General features: G+C 41.9%; 1 protein-coding gene and 1 non-coding gene across 2 annotated transcripts; both read right to left on the minus strand.

Annotated features, from left to right (window-relative positions):
- Nucleotides 1-833: 833 nt before the first annotated feature.
- LOC106586523 (translationally-controlled tumor protein homolog) lies at nt 834-4,915 on the minus strand. Its single transcript, XM_082969231.1, is given in 7 exon segments — nt 834-851; nt 986-1,090; nt 1,342-1,467; nt 1,589-1,765; nt 2,524-2,599; nt 2,601-2,613; nt 4,888-4,915. Coding segments are annotated over 7 exon segments (543 nt in total).
- Nucleotides 4,916-23,265: 18,350 nt separating this feature from the next.
- On the minus strand, nt 23,266-23,429 carry LOC123730669 (U1 spliceosomal RNA). The gene has a single exon (XR_006762104.1). It is a non-coding gene; the product is annotated as a U1 spliceosomal RNA (small nuclear RNA).
- Between the last annotated feature and the right edge of the window lie 2,359 nt (nt 23,430-25,788).

Here is a 25,788-nt window from a genome sequence, read left to right on the forward strand (position 1 = left end):
ATCGCCCAACATCAGTGCCTGACTGCAATAATGCTTGTGGCTGAATGGAAGTAAGTCCCTGCAGCAATGTTCCAACATCTAGTGGAAAGCCTTCCCAGAAGAGTGGAGGCTGTTATAGCAGCAAAGGGGGGACCAAGTCCTTATTAATGCCCATGATTTTGGAATGAGATGTTCGACGAGCAAGTGTCCACATATTTTTGGTCATGTAGCGTATTTATTCAAGAAAAAGGCCAATGGTGTAACATCAAAAGATATTTGATGAATCTAATGACTGTTGCATCTACATTTTCTGACAAAATAACACTAAATTTGTGTAGGTTTTATCCAGTGTTTCATTTTTCACAACTCATATCAGGAAGTCCTAAGCTATCCCACTATTTTTAGTAAGGGTGTCACATCTAATGTAACTGTAAACCAAGCAAATGGAGGCCTGTGAGTTAATCAACAATAATAACCAATTAATGAATAACCTATCAGTGGACTGAAACATTGTCTTCGCAGAGTTTAAAAAATCATCCCACAGCAAACTGTGTGACATATAGAATGTCCCAGATAGAAATTTAACATATTGTGTATTCTGCATGACAGAGACATATCTGCTCTACTCTATACATTTCTATCCGAATGTTCTGATCGGTACTTCCTGAATATACCAGTTAACAGAACACTGCAATACTCAAAGTTGAACACCATAATCAATAAGATCAATACCGTAACACTGTCACAGCACCCCTTCTGTCAACCCCATAGACATGACTTGGTTTGGGCATCATGTAATACTTCCATTCCAAACGTAATGCAGAGGAGTCGTCTGGTTGGTCCCTGGTCGTGGGTCAGGTGAGACGCAGCAGCTAATAGAAACAAAGTTCTGAGACCTGAGTATTACTATGAAAGAGAGGAGGAAGGACAGTGGTTATAACACACAAGTAGACTGGTTATAACAAGTGTTATTATTACACAAGTAGACTGAACTAAAGGGACTTGCGCATTTCTCCATCTCCAGGCCATCTTTGAAGGGAGTGATGCCGTCCTTACGGATGTCCAGCAGACCAACCATACCATCTGGGTTCATAGACTCACCTGTAAAATAAAAAAATACAGTGGGAGGGAGGATGGAGAGAGAGGGTGGGTGGAGAGTGAGGTGGGAGCAGGAGGGTAGAGTGAGGGAGAGAGATTGGGGAAACGGAAACAAGGAGATAAGGGCGAGACCAAATGAGTGAAAGGGAATCGGCGTAATGAATACACCCCAGGTTCTCCTCAAGTCTAGGAGTACCCAGCAAGCTCGGGTAGAACATGTGTAACTGACTGGGCTATTAGGCAGTAGTAGATGTAGTTGGTTACCTGGTAGTTCTTCATGTTGCCCATGATCATCTTGATCTCCTCCTGAGCTCCAGTCGTGAAGGGCTTCACTCCATCTGGGTTGTTCTCCTCCAGCTTAGCCTTGATCATGTGCGCACACACACACACCTTAAATTGTATTTAATTTCACATAGTGACTTTTTAAAATTTACAATTACAGCTTTGCGGGGTGCAAAGGGGGACTGATAGGGCTAACCTAACATCACACATACACCCCTCAATAACACACTCACGCCTTCATGCAGTCCTTGATATATCCCTTGTATGAGTCCTTGGTGAAGGATGTCTCTTGCAGTTTGTGGTTGAGGACGATGTCCACTCCACTGACCGTGCTGGACTCACAGACGTCATCCTGCACTTCTGCCGACACATTCGCCCCCAGCAAAGAGTCATCAATGTTCTCGTTCTACTGACCATCTGAAGGGAGGACGGGGAGGACCGGAGGAAGATAGGAGGGGGGAGAGAGAGAGGGGGATGGGGGAGGGAAGGGAGGAGAGGAGAGTGAGTGCTGAGTCACTCAGTAGTTGGGTCTCAATACTGTCAAACACCTTATTGTGGCCTCCCGAGTGGTGCAGTGGTCTAAGGCACTGTATTGCAGTTGCTAGCTGTGCCACTAGAGAGCGTGGTTTTAGTCCAGGCTCTGTCGCAGCCGGCCGCAACCCATGGGACGGCGCACAATTGGCCCAGCGTCGTCCAGGTTAGGGGAGGGTTTGGCCGACAACGATGTCCTTGTCCCATCTCACTCTAGCGACTCCTGTGGCGGGCCGGGCGCATGCACCCTGACACGGTCGCCCGGTGTACGGTGTTTCCTCCAACACATTGGTGTGGCTGACTTCCGGGTTAAGCGGGCATTGTGTCAAGAAGCAGTGTGGCTTGGTAGGGTCGTGTTTCGGAGGACGCATGGCTCTCAACCTTCACCTCTCCCGAGTCCGTACGGGAGTTGCAGCGATGAGACAAGACTAACTACTACCAATTGGATACCACGAAATTGGGGAGAAAAAGTATAATAATAAAACACCTTATTGTACTTCAAGACCATCTGATAGGACTAGTCTTCATAAACTCTGTTTTAGTGCAAAGCTATGAGACGATACCCAACTTAATTACTGGCTCCAAATCCTGATACCCCTCATCTGTCAGCCCCAAAACTCATAGAGCATATACCTGCATTGGAGACGCATCCTTTCCCTGAACTTCGAATAAGATCCCATTTGGTGATTCTTTGATCTTGTAAATATCTGAACATTTCATCCCCTGCAATAAAAACAGAATGAATTAAAACCACATTAATAGTTCAAAGTTACATTTGGTTTGCCTCAGACCTTGTACAAACTTTCCCCAGGCTAGGGCCAAGCCCTGCTGCCGCCGGCTAACATAGCTGAGCTTGCTCACTATTTGTTAGATGGCTGACAGAAAGGCTACAGACGCTGCTGTGGTACTAGCAAGAGCTGCTAGATTTACAAAGCTAACATAACTAGATTAGAAGCATACCATTAAACTAATAGTATGTGTGCAAATGACCTGTGGGTGGAAAGTCGACTGTACAGTGATTGAGTGTTTTGGTGTTAGTTGACCATGCCTTTTGACAACATGCACATGGAAAGCAGCTGCAGACTGGCTACTGAACAAGCTAATATCCACATATTAGCTGCACCTGTTTAGTTTATTATAGGATGTGCACGACCTAGCTCATAGCGTTCACGATAAGTAAATATTCACCTGTTGTTACATTGCCAAACCAAATGGGTCCCCTTTATTAAAAGCCCCAAAAATCTAATCACATTTTGTCACATGCGCTGAATACAAGTGTAGATCTTACAGTGAAATGCTTACTTACAAACCCTTAACCAACAATGCAGTTAAGAAAAAATAAGTGTTAAAGTATTTACTAAATAAACTGATGTAAACAAATAAATCAACTTGTAGAAAAAGGAGGAAGGGAAGCGCTGCTAAGGTACACAATAGTAGATTTTGGTAGACAGAAGGTGCTCTTTGGTAAAAGCGTACATTTTAAAAAATGTTGATGAATGAATAAATAAATACAAATTTTTAAAATGAAATAGAAAAATGTAAAGGACGAAAGAGCAACAATAAAATAACAGTAACGAGGCTATATACATGGTGTACCGGTACAGAGTCAATGTGCGGGGGCAAAGGTTAGTTGAGGTAATTGAGGTAATATGTACAGTGGTGGAAAAAGTACCCAATTGTCATACTTGAGTAAAAGTATAGATACCTTAATAGAAAGTTACTCATAAAAGTGAAAGTCACCCATTAAAATTCTACTTGAGTAAAAGTCTAAAAGTATTTGGTTTTAAATATACTTAAGTATCAAAAGTAAAAGTATTAATCGTTTAAAATTCTTTATATTAAGCAAAGCAGCGGGCCCATTTTCTTGTTTTAAAAATGTACGGCTAGCCAGGGGCACACTCCAACACTGACAATATTTACAAAAGATGCATTTGTGTTTAGTGAGTCAGCCAGCCCAGAGGCAGTAGGGATGACTGAGTGTTATCTTGATTAGTGCGTGAATTGGACAATTTTCCTGTCCCGCTAAGCATTCATAATGTAACTAGTACTTTTGGTGTCAAGGAAAATGTATGGAGTAAAAAGTACAATATTTTCTTTAGGAATGTAGTGAAGTAAAAGTTGTCAAATATAAATAGTAAAGTACAGACACCCCAAAAAACTAAAGTAGTACTTTAAAGTATTTTTACTTAAGTACTTTACACCACTGAATATGTGCATGTAGGTAGAGTTAGTGACTATGCATAGATAATAAAAAGAGAGTAGCAGCAGCGTAAAAATGGGGAGGGGGGTCAATGCAAATAGTCTGGTTAGCCATTTGGTTAGTTGTTCAGGAGTCTTATGGCTTGGGGGTAAAGCTGTTAAGAAGCCTTTTGGACTTAGACTTGGCGCTCCGGTACCGCTAGCCGTGCAGTAGTAGAGAGAATAGTCTATGACTAGGGTGGCTGGAGTCTTTGACATTTTTTAGGGCCTTCCTCTGACACTGCCTGGTATAGAGGTCCTGGATGGTAGGAAGCTTGGCCCCAGGGATGTACTGGGCCGTACGCACTAACCTAAAGTAGTGCCTTGCGGTCGGAGGCCGAGCAGTTGCCATACCAGCCGTTGATGCAACCAGTCAGGATGTTCTCTGGTGCAGCTGTATAACTTTTTGAGGATCTGAGGACCAATGGCAAATCTTTTCAGTCTCCTGAGGGAGAATAGGCGTTGTCGTGCTCTCTCTAGTGTGTTTGGACCATGACATTTCGCTGATGGAACTTGAAGCTCTCAACCTGCTCCACTACAGCCCCGTCGATGAGCATGGGGGCGTGCTCGGCCCTCCTTTTCCTGTAGTCAGCTTGTGTATTAGTGTAAAATAGGTTATGGTAAAATCATACACAACTGAGGTTACGTGTGGGCCTGTGCATGGCCTTTGCCTTTGGTTTCACAGCACTGGGAACCATGAAAGACCCCGTCAGTTAATTCTGAATACAGATACCATGATACAGATATATTCGTCCATACCAGTGATGATGTCCTTGTAGATTATCATTTTGTCGGTTTGAAGTTTGGAATTCAACACACACGGAGTCCCCCCCACGGAACTGATTCAATTTTATCAGAAAATAGCGTCACGTGTCCTGCGCGGTCTTCTGTGCTGTTTAGTGATGATGTCATTTATATTTGTGCCCTCTGGCGGAGAGAAATATATCTACAGAACGATAAATGCATTTCAATGATTCAAATTGTAGATGCTATGATGTTATAAAATTCCAACTAGTTAATTTTCAAACATTTTGTAACCTTTTGTCTTAATACAACTGAGACTGGAGTCATGTTTGCTTTTCTATTTATTGGTTAGAAAGGAACATTGTACGAGTTTAGCCCAGGTACTGCTTACATCAGAAAGCTGAGTTCATCATTACAGCATTGAAATTGTTGTTCTCTTCACATAGGGAAGAGCAGGAAGCCACTGAATATGTTACTGTTAAGAGAATCATTACAAAGTCCATGGCCTGACGCATGTAGACCACATCTCCCTCCTCCAGCTCTAGAGACAATACATTAGACATTAACTCATTATAGCCATTATGTTTAATGGGTTCCTGTCACGTCCTGACCATAGAAAGCTGTTATTTTCTATGGTAGAGTAGGTCAGGGCAAGACAGTTTTTTTTTTCTAGTTTAGTTTTTCTATGTTGTCATATTCTAGTTTTGTATTTCTATGTTGGTTTTGTTTGGGATGATCTCCAATTAGAGGCAGCTGGTCCTCGTTGTCTCTAATTGGAGATCATACTTAAGTAGGGATTTTCTACATGGGTTTTGTGGGAGATTGATTTTGAGTAGGTGTATTTTGTAACGCTGCGTAACGGTTTGTTGTTTTGTTCGTTCAATTTATTTTGTATGTATCGCATAGTTTCATAGTGAAAATAAAATGTGGAACGACACACACGCTGAACTTTGGTCCGCTTCTCCTTACGACAACCGTGACAGTTCCATTACAAATAAGTTGTTGGTCATTATGGTAAAGTTATACACCCACAGGCGCGCAACTTTGGTTTTGGAAGTGGGGGGGCATAATTAAAAATCTAATAAAAATGCATTTAAAACAAATTGGGGGGTAGATCAGTTTTAATATTGCAGATTGTAGCTTCCATCAATGCAATTGTCTGCATCATTTCCAATCACCCATATATTTTTTATAAATATATTTAAGTATATCTTTGTGCATGACACAAGTCATTTTTCCAACAATTGTTTACAGACAGATTATTTCACTTATAAATCACTGTATCACAATTCCAGTGGGTCAGAAGTTACCATACACTAAGTTGACTGTGCCTTTAAACAACTTGGAAAATTCCAGAAAATTATGTCATTGCTTACAAGCTTCTGATAGGCTAATTGACATCATTTGAGTCGATTGGAGGTGTACCTGTGGATGTATTTCAAGGCCTACCTTCAAACTCAGTGCCTCTTTGCTTGACATCATGGGAAATCAAAAGAAATCAGCCAAGACCTCAGAAAAATAATTGTAGACCTGGTTCATCCTTGGGAGCAATTTCCAAACGCCTGAAGGTACCACGTTCATCTGTACAAACAATAGTACGCAAGTATAAACACATTGGGACCAAGCAGCCGTCATACCGCTCAGGAAGGAGATGTGATCTGTCTCCTAGAGATGAACGTACTTTGGTGCGAAAAGTGCAAATCAATCCCAGAACAACAGCAAAGGACCTTGTGAAGATGCTGGAGGAAACAGGTACTAAAGTATCTATATCCACAGTAAAACGAGTCCTATATCGACATAACCTGAAAGGCCACTCAGCAAGGAAGAAGCCACTGCTCCAAAACCGCCATAAAAAAGCCAGACTACGCTTTGGGGACAAAGATCGTACTTTTTGGAGAAATGTCTTTTTCTACTTTTTTTTATGTCTCAAGGGAAAGGTTTGAAAAACAAAAGTTAAATGAAAACACACATACACTTACACATTAACACACAGAAACAATACACCCTCCATATAATTCATATCATAGGCCTAAGTACTGTAGAGCTCTTTTTACTTGCACACAATATAGCTGGGTCAGCCCGTCTTGCCCCTAGGGGTCCACGGCCCTGAAGCGCCTTAACACACCCCACTCAGCTTGATGATCTTATTGAAACATTCATTATTGGTTTCTGGTGTGTTTGGCAAAGGCCAGAGTGACAACAGTACAGTAGATCCTCAGGGCCTGGACTGGGCAGCCCAGCAGCTAGGGATTGCATAAATCTCCCCTGCCGTGGGCATGTTTTCAATACAGACTCCTTTTGTCGTACAGTATTCCATATAAGGCATCCAGACCTTATGAAAGTTGCACTGTATACCCTTAATCTTAAAACAAATCTAGTGATACTGAACATAACTTGACATTTCTTCCATACATTGTGGGAGGATAATCAACCTTCCAATTAATGGCAATGCATTTATTAGCCACTATAAATGCTAGGTTACAAAGTTTCTTCTGATAAGTCTCCAGTATCAACATTTCCAAGCAAACAAAAACAGCAAGAAGGGAGAATCTGTAGACGTGCTGAGATAAAAGAACATACTCTTTGCCAGAATTCAGCCAGCCTTCACAAGACAACAACATATGCAAATATGTCCCCTTTTGTGCTTTACACCTCCAGCAGAATACAATTTCTGAGTGCATGATATTCAGTTTCACTGGCATATAGTATGTTCTATTGATGGTCTTAAACTGCAGTCATTTATGTCTGAGATTATATGAACATGACGGAGCTTTCTAACATATCTGTATCCATTCATCATCATCATCAATAGCGTCTCCCAGGTCTTCCTCACATTTTTGTTTTTACATGTTTTATGTCATCGGGAAAACCTCTATCAACCCTTGATACAGTTTGGAAATCAACTTTGGGGGTTTGTCAGACTGCCTTAAAATAGCATCTGGCTTGTTCAGTGTTTGCTGGACCGAGTTAATAAACTGTTGTATCTGCAAAAATTCACCTCACCTCTGTCACAGACTGGTATTGCCTGTCTGCCTGACTCTGCTGAGACCCCTGTCACAATCTGATCCTCCTACAATGAGGCACGACAAAGAATTACCTTGGTGTACATTTATACATTTTATTATCCAGGAATAGAATCAATGGTTCAATAATTGAAATGACCATTATTTCCAGATCCCAGACTGTAGCTTTAAGCTGCTGTCATGTAGCTACTGTAGGTCTACCCATCAATTCAAGATGGAACTTTGATCATTCACTGAATATACTGCAAAATTCACCTGAGCTCCGTAGACTTGTCTTCCCTGGCTGTCTGACCCTGCGCTGTCACCATCTGATCCTGCTAAGACATGAATACTATTTATTTTGAAACGGTCCTCTTTCTGCTTTCTATGCGTTAGCCTACCTATTGTATTAAAATCACATATTTTTCGCATTATTCATACACACAGAATTCGCTGCTTCAACTTCAGTAGCCCACCTGTCTTTGTTGGGCGTGAGAGTTCAAGTGCGGATAGTATGTGTGGTCTCATTGAAATATAGTAGGTTGCCAACATGGGCGAAGAATCACGTGGCAGTTCATTTGAATATGAAATGAATTTAAATATGATTAGACTGTAGTTCACTACAGTGTCTGTAAATAAATATTGATCATGAAAAGAAGTGTAGGGCGCTCAACTAATGTGAATCGAAGTGCAATCAAAACATGTAATCATAATGTAAAAGGAAAGGGCACAACGCCCACATTGGTGTTATGGGTGTAAGATGTCACAGTGATGCCATCTGTTGGTAAATGTTAATTACTGCAACTCCAGTGTTTTTACCGGTGTGCTTGAAATACCCGGATGAACAAGACTGGTTACTCTCATCAATGCCTCTGTCTCGTCATTTAACATTCAAATAATAGGTTACTATGGTGAGCGAGCGTTGCGCCTTTTCATTTTCTAAGAGTATAGATTACCCATTAATTTGTCTCTGCCTGCAAATCGTCCTCCTGAAAGGTAGGCTATATACTATAGGACTATGCAAAACGTAACAAGGGTCGCTGTCATCATTCTTGCTGCCTCCAGTTCAGTAGCCATACCCGCGATATCAGGTGCGCATGTGGTCTCAATTAAATAGAGTAGGCTATAGCCTATGTATACATGGGCGGAGAAGAACGGGCCAGTTATCTTTCCTAGGAAATGCACTTCCTAAGTATGCCTATGTTTAGGCTATAGTTCAGTACATTGCCTAGAAATAGGCCCAAATATTGATCACCCATTTCCCTCCGTCATCCCACTCCTAAAAGGTAGACTATAAAAAAATAGCTCAAGAGAAAGTGCAAGTCTCTCCAATTCTGCTCTCTTCAAACTACATATAGCATATTGGCTGATACAACCCAGTAATACTATGTAAGGGCCATTTGTGAATCTGGTAATATAACGTATTTCTTACATTATGTTTGCGGATTTGATATTGCTTATAGGGCACAAAATTGCTTGGACTACGGCTGCAAGTGAGCTGCGTCACATACGCCTAAAATAAAGGCTGTAGGGTTAGGGACCAGTTCTTGCGGTAGCGGGTTGGAGTCGGCGGGTGCGGGTGGGAGCTGCATGAAGAAATCGGTCCCGCAAACTTCTACTGTGCACCATGACAGTGAAGCCTGTAAAGTTTGAGCTGTTTATTACTGTGTCAGTGTGAAAGTAGGGAAGTAGCTAGGGAAATTGACAGATCAATAACATTATATTGACATACTGACTAATACAACGCACATTGCACAGACAAAACGTAATATCAATCTTCAATTGTTTGGCCGACGGTCTAGTTTGATTGAGGCAAAAATAATGGCTTATGAAAGCCAACTTTTGGCCAGCTCTGTCACTAACAGTACATCAACTGGCAAAAGCTTGCCAAGTTCATTTAGTTATGAAAAGTCGAGAGGGGATGAAACATTAAAGTTTCATATCAATACTAGCTCAAACTGCTAAAATAAACACTAGTTTCGTTTTTTTCTGTTAAGTTAAACAGCGGTTACCTTGCCAGCTACATCAAGCAACTAAAGAGTAGCCAGTTTCTATTCCTTTTACAACTTGGTGAAAGAGCACAACTCGTACACTGAACAATGCTCAACTCTCTTGTCAGGTGCTGGTGCAGCCAGCCTCCCAGAAGCTTTGGCTTCACACAGCCTGTCAGCCCGCTCTGTGGTGTTCAAATGGTCCTAAATCCAGTCCTATTAACACTCCATCCTACCCGACCACTCCGAGGCGTCCACATGGTCCTAAAGCATACCTACCAATGTTGTATCACATTCCAATTATAAAACTGGGGGGAACAAAAATACAATTTCAGAATGTGGAGGGGACATGTCCACAGTGAAAGTTGCGCCCCTGCCTAGAGGTACTGCAATACCAGGTCGATGAGTGGAGTGGACGGAGCAAACCCCTATTCCAAAAATCAATGTAATTTATGGTTCCCAGATAGGGTGTGGAATCGCAACGGCCCCTTGCGGTTGAAGGTTCTATTCCGAGACGGACTCCGAATACTTTGAAATCTTCCAAACTTTGCATCGTCTTCAGTCCAGCCCGTCGAAGAACAGGAAGTTACCAAACCACAGAAGATGAAAATATGTCGGTTTCAGCGATGGCTTTATGGGATCGCTAGCAACTTGTAAACATTTACCCATTACTATAAGTGGTAATGTTAATTATTACACATTGAATGCTAAGCCAATTATATGACTGTTGCCTCCCGTTTAAGTTCATTGTGGTGGTCACTAGCTACAGTTGTGTCTTCAACCTAGCTTTTAGCTAGCTAACATTAGTTGCTCTGCAGTTGCTATAAAGTTAGAGAAACATGTTGAGAAAAAAAGTTACTAAACAAAACATGTTTTATTAACACCTGAAACAATATATTTATCCTGTCTTGAATGAAAAGGTCATATTTTGAAATCTCCCAAAATGAAAGTGATCTCTAACAAGACAGACTCTCCTCAATCTTGCGTTACAAACACTACACTTGTCTATTCAGTATGGAAAACCGTCTGGGTCTTTGCGTGTCAAAAAGATACACTTCAAATAACACTAGTTGACACGTCAAATAAGCTTCTTTACCAATCAGGACCTGAATATGACTCCACGTCACATAATAATTTAACACGTTCATTAATTTTGTACGTAGGAATAATTACCTCCTTAATAAGTTAATGAGGTTAGTTACAACTAAGGTTGGATTGAAAACCTACAGGAGGGTAGCTCTCCAGGAACAGGGTTGGAGTGAAAACCTACAGGAGGGTAGCTCTCCAGGAACAGGGTTGGAGTGAAAACCTACAGGAGGGTAGCTCTCCAGGAACAGGGTTGGAGTGTGAACCTACAGGAGGGTAGCTCTCCAGGAACAGGGTTGGAGTGTGAACCTACAGGAGGGTAGCTCTCCAGGAACAGGGTTGGAGTGTGAACCTACAGGAGGTTAGCTCTCCAGGAACAGGGTTGGAGTGAAAACCTACAGGAGGGTAGCTCTCCAGGAACAGGGTTGGAGTGTGAACCTACAGGAGGGTAGCTCTCCAGGAACAGGGTTGGAGAGCCTTGGACTAATGGATCTAGTTCTTAGCTCAATGCATTTGAAATTCGATAAATCACTACGAAGGTGCAGTTCCCAGAAGTGGAGCTGTCACTTAATCCAATGGATCGGAAGCCTTATCTCATGTTGTTCTAATTAAATGATAATGGCTGAACTTAATTTGTTCTTAATGTAGGACATCAAATTATCAGATTTGGATGAGTTGGCTGCAATATGGCAGCAGTACTTCAGTCAATATCAGTAAAGGATATCGGTTATTAGTGAAGTGTCAGTAAAGTGTTTCTAAAAAAAACTAAACCTTAACACCAAGACAAGCAATATGGATTGTTTAATTTAATTTTAATGATCATTAAGTGAACAATAACAGCCAATATGGAAATACAGTGCATTTGGAAAGTATTCAGACCCCTTGACTTTTTCCACATTTTGTTACATTAGAGCATTATTATAAAATGTATTAAATAAATAAAAATGTAGCGTCATACCCAAGAAGACACTATGGTGTAATCACTGCCAAATTGTGTTCAATTCAATTTTCTCCCTCCATATTTTTTTATCAAATGAACTAACCATAGCAGTATACACACATTAGAATGAACATTAATCTATTCTTTGTGGGGTTAAATTACAAACTGTTCTATATTTTATTATCTAAGCAAATGAAACACCCCAATCCATCCATTCTGTCTGAGATCCAAAACAATCCATTCACACAGGGCTGGCTCCTGGCTCCAGGCCCCTAAAACCCTCAAACTTTTACAGATGCGCAATTGAGCACAACCTGTCGGGTTGTATCACTGCCTGGTACGGCAACTGCACCACCCGGTACCGCAGGGCTTTCCAGAGGGTGGTGCAGTCTGCCCAATGCATCACTGGGGGAAAACTACCCTGCCCTCCAGGACACCTATAGCACCCAATGTCACAGGAAGGACAAAATAGAAACTCAGTCGGGGTCTCAACTTACTGTTGAGAGTTAAAATAGTAGAATACACAAGATCTTTGTCAGTCACTGACAGTCACTCAATTAGCCATGTCAGCTAACAATTGTTTGACCTGTTAGTTAGTCCATTTATTTTGTTAAGTCACTCGCACTCAGATATTATTAGCATATTATTTGCAGTCTTTGCAAAATGTGTAGAATTGCAGGAAATTTGCTTTAGAACTGCAGATTTTTTTCTCTCTGCCCCATGCTAAAATAAATAGAATTGCATGAAATGTATTATACACTGCTCAAAAAAATAAAGGGAACACTTAAACAACACAATGTAACTCCAAGTCAATCACACTTCTGTGAAATCAAACTGTCCACTCAGGAAGCAACACTGATTGACAATAAATGTCACATGCTGTTGTGCAAATGGAATAGACAACAGGTGGAAATTATAGGCAATTAGCAAGACACCCCCAATAAAGGAGTGGTTCTGCAGGTGGTGACCACAGACCACTTCTCAGTTCCTATGCTTCCTGGCTGATGTTTTGGTCACTTTTGAATGCTGGCGGTGCTTTCACTCTAGTGGTAGCATGAGACCCACACAAGCACCCACACAAGTGGCTCAGGTAGTGCTGCTCATCCAGGATGGCACATCAATGCGAGCTGTGGCAAGAAGGTTTTGTGTCTGTCAGCGTAGTGTCCAGAGCATGGAGGCGCTACCAGGAGACAGGCCAGTACATCAGGAGATGTGGAGGAGGCCGTAGGAGGGCAACAACCCAGCAGCAGGACCGCTACCTCCGCCTTTGTGCAAGTAGGAGCAGGAGGAGCACTGCCAGAGCAAGAGGAAGGCATTGATGCTATGGACTGGCCCGCCCGTTCTCCAGACCTGAATCCAATTGAGCACATCTGGGACATCATGTCTCGCTCCATCCACCAACGCCACGTTGCACCACAGACTGTCCAGGAGTTGGCGGATGCTTTAGTCCAGGTCTGGGAGGAGATCCCTCAGGAGACCATCCGCCACCTCATCAGGAGCATGCCCAGGCGTTGTAGGGCGGTCATACAGGCACGTGGAGGCCACACACACTACTGAGCCCCATTTTGACTTGTTTTAAGGACATTACATCAAAGTTGGATCAGCCTGTAGTGTGGTTTTCCACTTTAATTTTTAGTGTGACTCTAAATCCAGACCTGCATGGGTTGATAAATTGGATTTCAATTGATTATTTTTCTGTGATTTTGTTGTCAGCACATTCAACTATGTAAAGAAAAAAGTATTTAATAAGATTATTTCATTCATTCAGATCTAGGATGTGTTATTTTAGTGTTCCCTTTATTTTTTTGAGCAGAGTACAATTGCTAAGCTTCTCTTTACATCTAACTAAGACTAAAAACTCCTCTGCAAAACGTCAAAATGAATGACCGAGTTCATGAGTTATCTTCAATTAATTCTGACTATTTTGAGGAAGCTACAGCATCCCAAAATGGACAAACAGTACTATTGCCACTTTTTTTGCGTTTTTCAAGCAAATGTCTTTTAAGGGAGTATATGAGCATGCTCGTTTGGTTCGCTAGGCGCCAGTCGAACTGAAGCATGCTGAAGCCTTGAGGGCCTGTCATGCCAAATAATGTCCCCCAACCAAATAGTATCCCCCTCTATGTCACAATGGGATTCGATAAACTATTAGAGTCTGTTGCTATATCAACGGTGTGATGACCTAATGATTAGAATTTTGGAGCTCATTACAGCCTAAATTACGTTCTTTTCATCATTGCTATGCAAACAAGACAGATTTCTGCTACAATTTCTCTGTTTAAACAAGTTTTATTTAGCTAATAAAATGAAAACATTGATTCAATTTTTTGGTTTAGTGGGCAGATTATTGGGCAATCAGACTTCACTAGATGCAGAACTTCATCTGGAGGGAGAGGAGAGAAAGAGTTAAAGGATGAGGAGAGGAAAGCGGCAGAATGAAGAGATGCTTGATCAGGTGCTGTGGCTAGTTCTTCCTGTCACTTGTCCTCGACAGGCAGCCAGTCTCAGTCAGGGGTTCAATGCCTCGATCTAGGTTGGGCAAAATTAAAAATGGCGGTGTTCGCTTTAGCAATCTCACTAGTATAAAGACCTCCTCCATTCCTGCCATTATTGAAAGAGATTGTGATACCTCACATCTCAAAATTGGGTTACTTAATGTTAGATCCCTCACTTCCAAGGCAGTTATAGTCAATGAACTAATCACTGATAATAATCTTGATGTGATTGGCCTGACTGAAACATGGCTTAAGCCTGATGAATTTACTGTGTTAAATGAGGCCTCACCCCCAGGTTACATTAGTGACCATACCCCCCGTGCATCCGGCAAAGGCGGAGGTGTTGCTAACATTTACGATAGCAAATTTCAATTTACAAAAAAAAAAACAACAATGACGTTTTCGTCTTTTGAGCTTCTAGTCATGAAATCTATGCAGCCTACTCACTCACTTTTTATAGCTACTGTTTATAGGCCTCCTGGGCCATATGCAGTGTTCCTCACTGAGTTCCCTGAATTCCTATCGGATCTTGTAGTCATAGCAGATAATATTCTAATTTTTGGTGACTTTAACATTCACATGGAAAAGTCCACAGACCCACTCCAAAAGGCTTTCGGAGCCATCATCGACTCAGTGGGTTTTGTCCAACATGTCTCTGGACCTACTCACTGCCACAGTCATACTCTGGACCTAGTTTTGTCCCATGGAATAAATGTTGTGGATCTAAATGTTTTTCCTCATAATCCTGGACTATCGGACCACCATTTTATTACGTTTGCAATTGCAACAAATAATCTGCTCAGACCCCAACCAAGGAGCATTAAAAGTCGTGCTATAAATTCTCAGACAACCCAAAGATTCCTTGATGCCCTTCCAGACTGCCTCCGCCTACCCAAGGACGTCAGAGGACAAAAATCAGTTAACCACCTAACCGAGGAACTCAATTTAACCTTGCGCAATACCCTAGATGCAGTTGCACCCCTAAAAACTAAAAACATCTGTCATAAGAAACTAGCTCCCTGGTATACAGAAAATACACGAGCTCTGAAGCAAGCTTCCAGAAAATTGGAACGGAAATGGCGCCACACCAAACTGGAAGTCTTCCGACTAGCTTGGAAAGACAGTACCGTGCAGTATCGAAGAGCCCTTACTGCTGCTCGATCATCCTATTTTTCCAACTTAATTGAGGAAAATAAGAACAATCCGAAATTTCTTTTTGATACTGTCGCAAAGCTAACTAAAAAGCAGCCTTCGCAAATGGAGGATGGCTTTCACTTCAGCAGTAATAAATTTATGAACTTCTTTGAGGAAAAGATCATGATCATTAGAAAGCAAATTACAGACTCCTCTTTAAATCTGGGTATTCCTCCAAAGCTCCATTGTCCTGAGTCTGCACAACTCTGCCAGGACCTAGGATCAAGGGAGATACTAAAGTGTTTTAGTACTATATCTCTTGACGCAATGATGAAAATAATCATGGCCTCCAAACCCTCAAGCTGCATACTGGACCCTATTCCAACTAAACTACTGAAAGAGCTGCTTCCTGTGCTTGGCCCTCCTATGTTGAACATAATAAACGGCTCTCTATCCACCGGATGTGTACCAAGCTCACTAAAAGTGGCAGTAATAAAGCCTCTCTTGAAAAAGCCGAATCTTGATCCAGAAATTATAAAAAACTATCGGCCTATATCGAATCTTCCATTCCTCTCCAAAATTTTAGAAAAAGCTGTTGCACAGCAACTGACTGCCTTCCTGAAGACAAACAATGTATACGAAACGCTTCAGTCTGGTTTTAGACCCCATCATAGCACTGAGACTGCACTTGTGAAGGTGGTAAATGACCTTTTAATGACGTCAGACCGAGGCTCTGCATCTGTCCTCGTGCTCCTAGATCTTAGTGCCGCTTTTGATACCATCGATCACCACATTCTTTTGGAGAGATTGGAAACCCAAATTGGTCTACATGGACAAGTTCTGGCCTGGTTTAGATCTTATCTGTCGGAAAGATATCAGTTTGTCTCTGTGAATGGTTTGTCCTCTGACAAATCAATTGTAAATTTCGGTGTTCCTCAAGGTTCCGTTTTAGGACCACTATTGTTTTCACTATATATTTTACCTCTTGGGGATGTCATTCGAAAACATAATGTTAAATTTCACTGCTATGCAGACGACACACAGCTGTACATTTCAATGAAACATGGTGAAGCCCCAAAATTGCCCTCGCTAGAAGCCTGTGTTTCAGACATAAAGAAGTGGATGGCTGCAAACTTTCTACTTTTAAACTCGGACAAAACAGAGATGCTTGTTCTAGGTCCCAAGAAACAAAGAGATCTTCTGTTGAATCTGACAATTAATCTGGATGGTTGTACAGTCGTCTCAAATAAAACTGTGAAGGACCTCGGCGTTACTCTGGACCCTGATCTCTCTTTTGAAGAACATATCAAGACTGTTTCAAGGACAGCTTTTTTCCATCTACGTAACATTGCAAAAATCAGAAATTTTCTGTCCAAAAATGACGCAGAAAAATTAATCCATGCTTTTGTTACTTCTAGGCTGGACTACTGCAATGCTCTACTTTCCGGCTACCCGGATAAAGCACTAAATAAACTTCAGTTAGTGCTAAATACGGCTGCTAGAATCCTGACTAGAACCAAAAAATTTGATCATATTACTCCAGTGTTAGCCTCCCTACACTGGCTTCCTGTTAAGGCAAGGGCTGATTTCAAGGTTTTACTGCTAACCTACAAAGCATTACATGGGCTTGCTCCTACCTATCTTTCCGATTTGGTCCTGCCGTACATACCTACACGTACGCTACGGTCACAAGACGCAGGCCTCCTAATTGTCCCTAGAATTTCTAAGCAAACGGCTGGAGGTAGGGCTTTCTCCTATAGAGCTCCATTTTTATGGAATGGTCTGCCTACCAATGTGAGAGACGCAGACTCAGTCTCAACCTTTAAGTCTTTACTGAAGACTTATCTCTTCAGTAGGTCCTATGATTAAGTATAGTCTGGCCCAGGAGTGTGAAGGTGAACGGAAAGGCTGGAGCAACGAACCGCCCTTGCTGTCTCTGCCTTGCCGGTTCCCCTCTTTCCACTGGGATTCTCTGCCTCTAACCCTTTTACAGAGGCTGAGTCACTGGCCTACTGGTGTTCTTCCATGCCGTCCATGGGAGGGGTGCGTCACTTGAGTGGGTTGAGTCACTGACGTGGTCTTCCTGTCTGGGTTGGCGCCCCCCCCCCCCCCCCCCCCCCCTTGGGTTGTGCCATGGCGGAGATCGTTGTGGGCTATACTCGGCCTTGTCTTAGGACGGTAAGTTGGTGGTTGGAGACATCCCTCTAGTGGTGTGGGGGCTGTGCTTTGGCAAAGTGGGTGGGGTTATATCCTGCCTGTTTGGCCCTGTCCGGGGGTATCATCGGATGGGGCCACAGTGTCTTCTGATCCCTCCTGTCTCAGCCTCCAGTATTTATGCTGCAGTAGTTTATGTGTCGGGGGGCTAGGGTCAGTCTGTTACATCTGGAGTATTTCTCTTGTCTTATCCGGTGTCCTGTGTGTATTTAAATATGCTCTCTCTAATTCTCTTTCTCTCTTTCTGTCTTTCTCTCGGAGGACCTGAGCCCTAGGACCATGCCTCAGGACTACCTGGTATGATGACTCCTTGCTGTCCCCAGTCCACCTGGCCGTGCTGCTGCTCCAGTTTCAACTGTTCTGCCTGCGGCTATGGAACCCTGACCTGTTCACCGGACGTGCTTGTTGCACCCTCGACAACTACTATGATTATTATTATTTGACCATGCTGGTCATTTATGAACATTTTAACATTTTAACATTTTGACCATGTTCTGTTTTAATATCCACCCTGCACAGCCAGAAGAGGACTGGCCACCCCTCATAGCCTGGTTCCTCTCTAGGTTTCTTCCTAGGTTTTTGGCCTTTCTAGGGAGTTTTTCCTAGGGAGTTTTTCCTAGCCACCGTGCTTCTTTCACATGCTTTGCTTGCTGTTTGGGGTTTTAGGCTGGGTTTCTGTACAGCACTTTGAGAATATCAGCTGATGTACGAAGGGCTATATAAAAATAAATTTGATTTGATTTGATTCAATAACATGGGACTGGTTAAGTTGGAAGCCCTCTCACCACGTCAAGGTACAGGCCGAGAGAAGGATTTTGTTTTTAATTAAGGCCTTTAACCACCTACTCTATATTTGTAGTGCTTGACCTGATGGGGCTTGGATAGGTGTAGCAATATGGTGCTGACTCAAACCGGCTGTGTAATGGACTCCGGGACACTTCTGCTATATTACATACACAAATCTAGAACCTCCAGATATGCAAACACTAACTAGAAACCAATGTCAAATTCCATACCAACCCTTGCCTAAAATTTGATTTGGAATTGGACACAAAAGATTAATGGCTAGGGAGAAGGGGTTAAGGACCAGTAAGTCTGTAACTGGGCAACTGAACAGTCAATTGAAAATGTTACTTGCAATGAATACATTTAATATGCAAATGTATTAATTTACAGCCAATTCAAGCAAGTTTCAAATATTTGCCAGCAAACAAATGGAAAAATATACAAATGTTTACATGCTTGTAAACATGACTTGGAATACAAGACAAATACATATGGTATATACTTACCAACTTCACAGCCAATGTCTGCAAAAAAACATCTTTGTAATATTGTTTTAAATTTGTATAACAGGTTATTAAGGTTATTTACAATAACATATAATATACAACAAGATGCAATGTAGTAAAATAGCTACCGTCTTGAGGTGGGGAGCCGGCCAAGCAGTGAAAACAAGGGTGGGGAAAACATCGGACGAAACAGATGACGGACGATAGACACGATGAACAGACAAATTCATGCACATTGACAACATGAGACAAACAAGACACATGAAAATGCTTGCCGCATCTCCTGCACCGGGCCACCTTCTTACCTTTTCTCACGTATTTCCGCCAGAAGCAGTGGACGCTGAACTCTGGGTAGAGTGTGGACACCTTCGAAGGCCTGGACCCAGGATGAGGACTGGAATCGGGACTGAGAAATGGTGCCAGGTGCCCAGCATGAAAACAAGTAAAAATATGTTTTCTCATGGATTTCTGATGGTATCGTGTCATGGAGGGTTCCTCATCTCTGCAGAGAGTAAGACTGTTTGCAATAGCAAGAAAATCGCACATCAGTAAATAAACTTGGCTATTTATATAGTTGGTGACAGAATATAGCCTGTAATGTTATTACCTTGTTCCAGAGTTCACGACCTAGGTCACTCAAGATGACCTCAGGTAACAACACCCTCTTTGAAGAAGTAGGTGAAGATCTCCCACACACGGATTGCCTCTCTTGCTGCGTTGTTGGACCCCATCCTTTTAACATCCTGCAAAGCAGCAGACTTCTCCTCTGACACACAGTGGCAAGCTACAGATCCCCTCCTGGTCCTCGTGTCCATCCTCATGAAGTTATGCAGGACACAGGTAGCCTTCACACGCCTGAATTCCTCCAGGAGGCAGTCCCAGATGGCCTTGGTCACCCAACCTTGCAGTGCCATACACGGTAACTGTAAGCAGGAATCTCCAGTTACAAGGTATCTGTAGGAAGATGGAATATAATTTAACTATTAAACTTTTACATCCCCAGGTCATTGTGGACTACTAAAGTATAATATCCCTTATACCAAATCATGATAACATTGGATTGATAGATGCATGTGCACACATAGGATCATATCAAGGATAGCATCACAAATTACTACATAAATACCACTTGAAGCTTGATGATGAGTTTACCATTTGAATCAGCTGTGCAGTGCTAAGGCAAAAACAAAAATGTGCACCCCTTTGAGTCCCCAGGACTGAGAACCACTGCTCTTTTGGGGACATCTTCATCTGCAGACAGGCTTTCACAGCTCTCTGTATCTGAGGACAGAAAACCTCACAAGAAATATACTTCATTATACTCAAATTAGAACACACTGAATATTATGTTACTATTATCTCCATCCTCACTTCTAGGGACTGGAACTACACAAAAGTACCTGCACTATCCAGAATAGCCTACTTTCTCACTTTGACAGTTGGGGCTGCTATCCTTTCACCCATTCGCCATGGAGGCTGTTAGCTAGCTAGCTACAAATGCATTTACAGTTTTTTTACAGTGATAAATAGATCAAGATGGCTAGCTAATATGAAGTTGGGTAGCTGGTGATATTTAATTCACTTAGCTAGCTATCTATACAGTATGTACAGTATTCTTCCTAGGTTTTGGCCTTTCTAGGGAGTTTTTCCTAGCCACCGTGCTTCTACACCTGCATTGCTTGCTGTTTGGGGTTTTAGGCTGGGTTTCTGTACAGCACTTTGAGATATCAGCTGATGTAAGAAGGGCTATATAAATAAATTTGATATGTAAAGTTGGCTAGATAGCTAACTACTGTTAGCTACATTAGCAGACTATTTGAGTTAGCCTGCACCGTAGCTAGTTAGCTAATAAAACAGTGGTTTTTTTTTTTACATTTTAGAAATGTATTTACTTATTTGAATAAGTTCTCCCAGCCATGTGGACGATTGGAAACGGGGCAGCAAAGTTTGTCACCAGAGAGTTTTAGAGCATATTACTATGTAACTATTTACCCTTTTCATAACCAGACCTCCATACAAATGTGCCTTGCTCAATTCTTGACGCACAACTGAAGGTGTTGCTATATGCTCCCATATGATGCCAGCACGCCCACAAGCGAACCACTCTGGCCGGACTAAGCGGCACGCGGCAATTTACCGCTTGCTACTGAGCTAGCGCTTCTGAGGTGAAATAGAACTGCCGGCGTCCGCCTTCCTTTGCAACCTCTACGAGGTAGCCGAGCAACCAGCATAGCAACGAACGCGTTGGTTCATTACGTAATCCGGTCATAATGTTGCAAGTTCTAGCAACAACCCTAGCAACAGAAGTTAGAACTCATGTAATCCCATTGTGATGTAGAGTGGGACATTATTTGGCATGACAGGCCCCCAAAAGGCTAGGACCGGCCCTGCATTCACAAGTACACCTTGTCCCATATATTATCAGCACATTTATAGTAGAGGTCGACCGATTAATCGGAATGGCCGATTAATTAGGGCCGATTTCAATTTTTCATAACAATCGGAAATCGGTAATTTTGGACGCCGATTTGGCCGATTTTTTGTTTGTTTTTTTATTATTATTTTTTTATATATATATATTTTTTTTTGACCTTTATTTAACTAGGCAAGTCAGTTATGAACACATTCTCATTTTCAATGACGGCCTAGGAACGGTGGGTTAACTGCCTTGTTCAGGGGCAGAATGACAGATTTTGACCTTGTCAGCTCAAGGATTCAATCTTGCAACCTTACGGTTAACTAGTCCAACGCTCTAATCACCTGCTTTACATTGCACTCCACGAGGTTACGCGAATGCAGTAAGAAGCTAAGGTAAGTTGCTAGCTAACATTAAACGTATCTTATAAAAACAATGAATCAATCATAATCACTAGTTAACTACACATGGTTGATGATATTACTAGTTTATCTAGCCTGTCCTGCGTTGCATATAATCGCTTAGGTACACGTTGCTCCAACCATAAACATCAATGCCTTTCTTAAAATCAATACACAAGTATATATTTTTAAACCTGCATATTTAGTTAATATTGCCTGCTAACATGAATTTCTTTTAACTAGGGAAAATGTGTCACTTCTCTTGCAAACAGAGTCAGGGAATATGCAGCAGTTTGGGCCGCCTGGCTCATTGCGAACTGTGAAGACTATTTCTTCCTAACAAAGACAGCAATGTAACAGGAATAACGTTTTGTTTTTGAGATGATAGTTGCCGGATTCGACCATATTAATGACCTAAGGCTCGTGTTTCTGTGTGTTATTATGTTATAATTAAGTCTATGATTTGATAGAGCAGTCTGACTGAGCGATGGTAGGCACCAGCAGGCTCGTAAGCATTCATTCAAAATAGCACTTTTGTGCATTTTGCCAGCAGCCCTTCGCAATGCATTGCGCTGTTTATGACTTCAAGCCTGTCAACTCCCAAGATTAGGCTGGAGTAACTGATGTGAAATGGCTAGCTAGTTAGCCGGGTGCGCGCTAATAGCGTTTCAAACGTCACTCGCTCTGAAACTTGGAGTAGTTTTTTCCCTTCCACTACATGGGTAACCCTGCTTCAAGGGTGGCTGTTGTCGATGTGTTCCTGGTTCGAGCCCAGGTAGGAGCGAGGAGAGGGACAGAAGCTATACTGTTACACTGGCAATACTAAAGTGCCAATAAGAACATCCAATAGTCAAAAGTATATGAAATACAAATCGTATAGAGAGAAATAGTCCTATAATTCCTATAATAACTACAACCTAAAACATCTTACCTGGGAATATTGAAGACTCATGTTAAAAGGAACCACCAGCTTTCATATGTTCTGAGCAAGGAACTTGATTTTATTGATGTATTATATTAAGTTAAAATAAGTTTTCATTCAGTATTGTTGTAATTGTCATTATTACAAATAAATAAATAATCGGCTGATTAATCGATAGCGGCTTTTTTTGGTCCTCCAATAATCGGTATCGGTATCGGCGTTGAAAAATCCTAATCGGTCGACCTCTAATTTATAGGCATTAAAACCAGTGCTACAATAAGAAGTCACAGACATTCAGCCTATTTCGAAGAGAAAATGAATCTACAGTGGTAGTAGGACTAGTTTGCTTTGAAATCCGTAATTCTGAAAGCGTTCATGCAATGAAGAAGGAACGCCAAAGTAAAAGCAAATGCAGACATACCCTACATAGTTCAACTCATCTCAGGCTCAACCTTTGATCAGTGACAAATGTTAAAATGATTGTTGTTAGACACCAAGATCAGGGGAGAGCGCGAACGCAGTCCCCCACTACCATAAATTATGCAATCGAGATTTCCACATTTGGGAAATTCGCAGGGGTCAGCACAGCCGGAGTGCAATGGCTGAGCCTCACCCTGGGTGAACCGCCTTCTTGATCACGGTATCTCCCTTGCCAGGTAAGTATGAGTTGTACACATCGGTGGAGGGGTAGTCATTCTAGGGCAAATGTTTTTGACTAACGGTTACCACTTTGGCCCCAGATAATAAGGCATCATATCGACCAGGGTTTAATCACGTTCATGAATACAGTTGTGGAGAGAGCGGCGGAGAAGCGATTAATTTTAGTTTTACTTGGTTATATCACTGTCCGACTATTTTCCCATCATGCAACACGGTAGAAATTAAATTTGCGTTTACATTTTAATATCTACACATGTGTCTGATATCACAAAAGTATGCGATATACCAAAATGCTGAAATCACGTTCGTGCACATAAAGCCAAACGAATGACACCAACTATTTCTGGTGTTTCGTAGCATTCCAGGAATTGTAGGTATTTCGTCGTTTCTTGAAGCTTGTGTTCTGCGCTCGGTAAAACATGTTGCAATTACACCATTGACCACTGGGTGGCATAAAACCCTCAGATATTGGGTAGAGACAGTAGTCTACCAATTCATCCACAAAACAGAGTATAGGCTAGCTGGGCTACAGTAATAGTAAGTGGGATAAATGTTTTTCTTAGCGGTAAGAAACACTTATTTATGCGTATGCCATGCACATACTGTGTCAAAATAGCCTGACTATTATATGTGGGCGTTTTGACCTACCATAGCTGAATGTACTACTTATTGTTTTTCATAATTTTTATACTTAGTATTTTAGCTGGCTGTATTTTGTGAATCGTAGGCTACTTCCCAATCTGTGTTTCATTGTTGTAATAAAAAGTTCTGTAAACCGATATTTTTGTACAATGACATTGCAAAGAGTCATGCATCCAATTGTGAGTAGATAAATTATTTTCAGCCAAGAGGCAAACGCACAACATTCAATAGCTGATCTTTTACTTTCAACACTGTTATTTCCCCAGGTAGGGTGTGCACCGTTCCAGAAGGTCCTGGATTGGTGAAAATAAGTGCAGAGCCACCAGGGACCTGTGGAAGGAAGCATCTCCTGATCTCCCTGTGTCTGCCAGCGGAGAGGATCTCACTCCCCAGCTCGTGCTGTATGGGGTGGTCCGAATGCCTATTCCATCGAAGGCCTTCACCAAGCTCTGGCCCACCCTCACGTGTCTGAATGATGCACTGTGGTCCTCCCGCAACCTGCTGGTAGCGAAACGAGTAGAGGCCACCCCCCAGGCAGTGGCAATGGTAGCCACGGAAGCCCTGGGGAGGTACAAAATAAAGGGGGCCTCGACCCCAGGCGAAAGGACCCCCACAACACCCAAGGTCCCGGCGGCCACGGCCTGACAGCGCTGTGGCGCCTAGGTGAGGGATCTCCTCTGGGCCCCGAAGGACAGGATGGTAATTGATTCGGAAGAGTAGGAGAGTTTGATAAGGACTCAGCCCGTTCCTGTACAAAGGACCGAAGACAGCTTTTTAACGAAGTGACTTTTGAACATGTTTTCATGTCTTAAAAATGTTTTACTTTTGTTAAATCATTTGTACACATTTTAAATGGCGTTTACAGATTGGATGTTTATAAGAAAATGTGCTTTTATTCAAGGTTGTGTTATTGGTTTTAAATGAACAACATGTACTTTAACTAATTTAAATGTAACGTTCAATGCCGTTTTTATGTGTATAAATGATGCAAAATATATATGGGCTGTTTTTAAAGGAAATGTATAAATAAAAACTTTTCCAACAGAAAAACGTGTGAAAATAACGGACAAATCCAAAGACTTCTGACAAATTCATGAATATCAACAGTATGTCGACAGTTTCACATATACAGCACTTTCTTTTTTTGCAGGAACTGACACTGATAAGAATAATCTCGAACGGGACACTGCTAGCAAAGAAAGATCTGACTCTTTGATCCGATTAAATTGTATTTATTTTAACAACATTAGGGGGTGCACCGTTCCGGCCTAGAGGTACTGCAATACCAGGTCGATGTGTGCAGTGGACGGAACAAACCCTTATTCCATCTCCCAGTTCCAAAAATCCATTTAATTTATGGTTCCCAGATAGGGAGTGGAATCGCAACGGTTGAAGGCTCTGTTCCGAGACGGACGCCGCATCCTTTGAAATCTTCCGAACTTTGCGTCTTCTTCAGTCCAGACAGTCAGTCGAAGAACAGGAAGTTACCAAACCACAGAAGAAGATGAAAATATATCGGTTTGGGCAATGGCTTTATAGGATCGCTAGCAACTTCTAAACAATTACCCATTCCTAAAGGTGAGTACAATTTTATTGGTAATGTTAATTATTACACATTGGCTGTTAAGCCAATTATATTATATGACTGTTGCCTTCCATTTAAGTTCATTGTGATGGTAATGCCGTTTGTTTTTTTATTATAATTATTAGGTGGAAGTCGC

The sequence above is a fragment of the Salmo salar genome, chromosome 25, assembly GCF_965601325.2.
Source record: "Salmo salar chromosome 25, fSalSal1, whole genome shotgun sequence".
Lineage (NCBI taxonomy): Eukaryota > Metazoa > Chordata > Actinopteri > Salmoniformes > Salmonidae > Salmo > Salmo salar.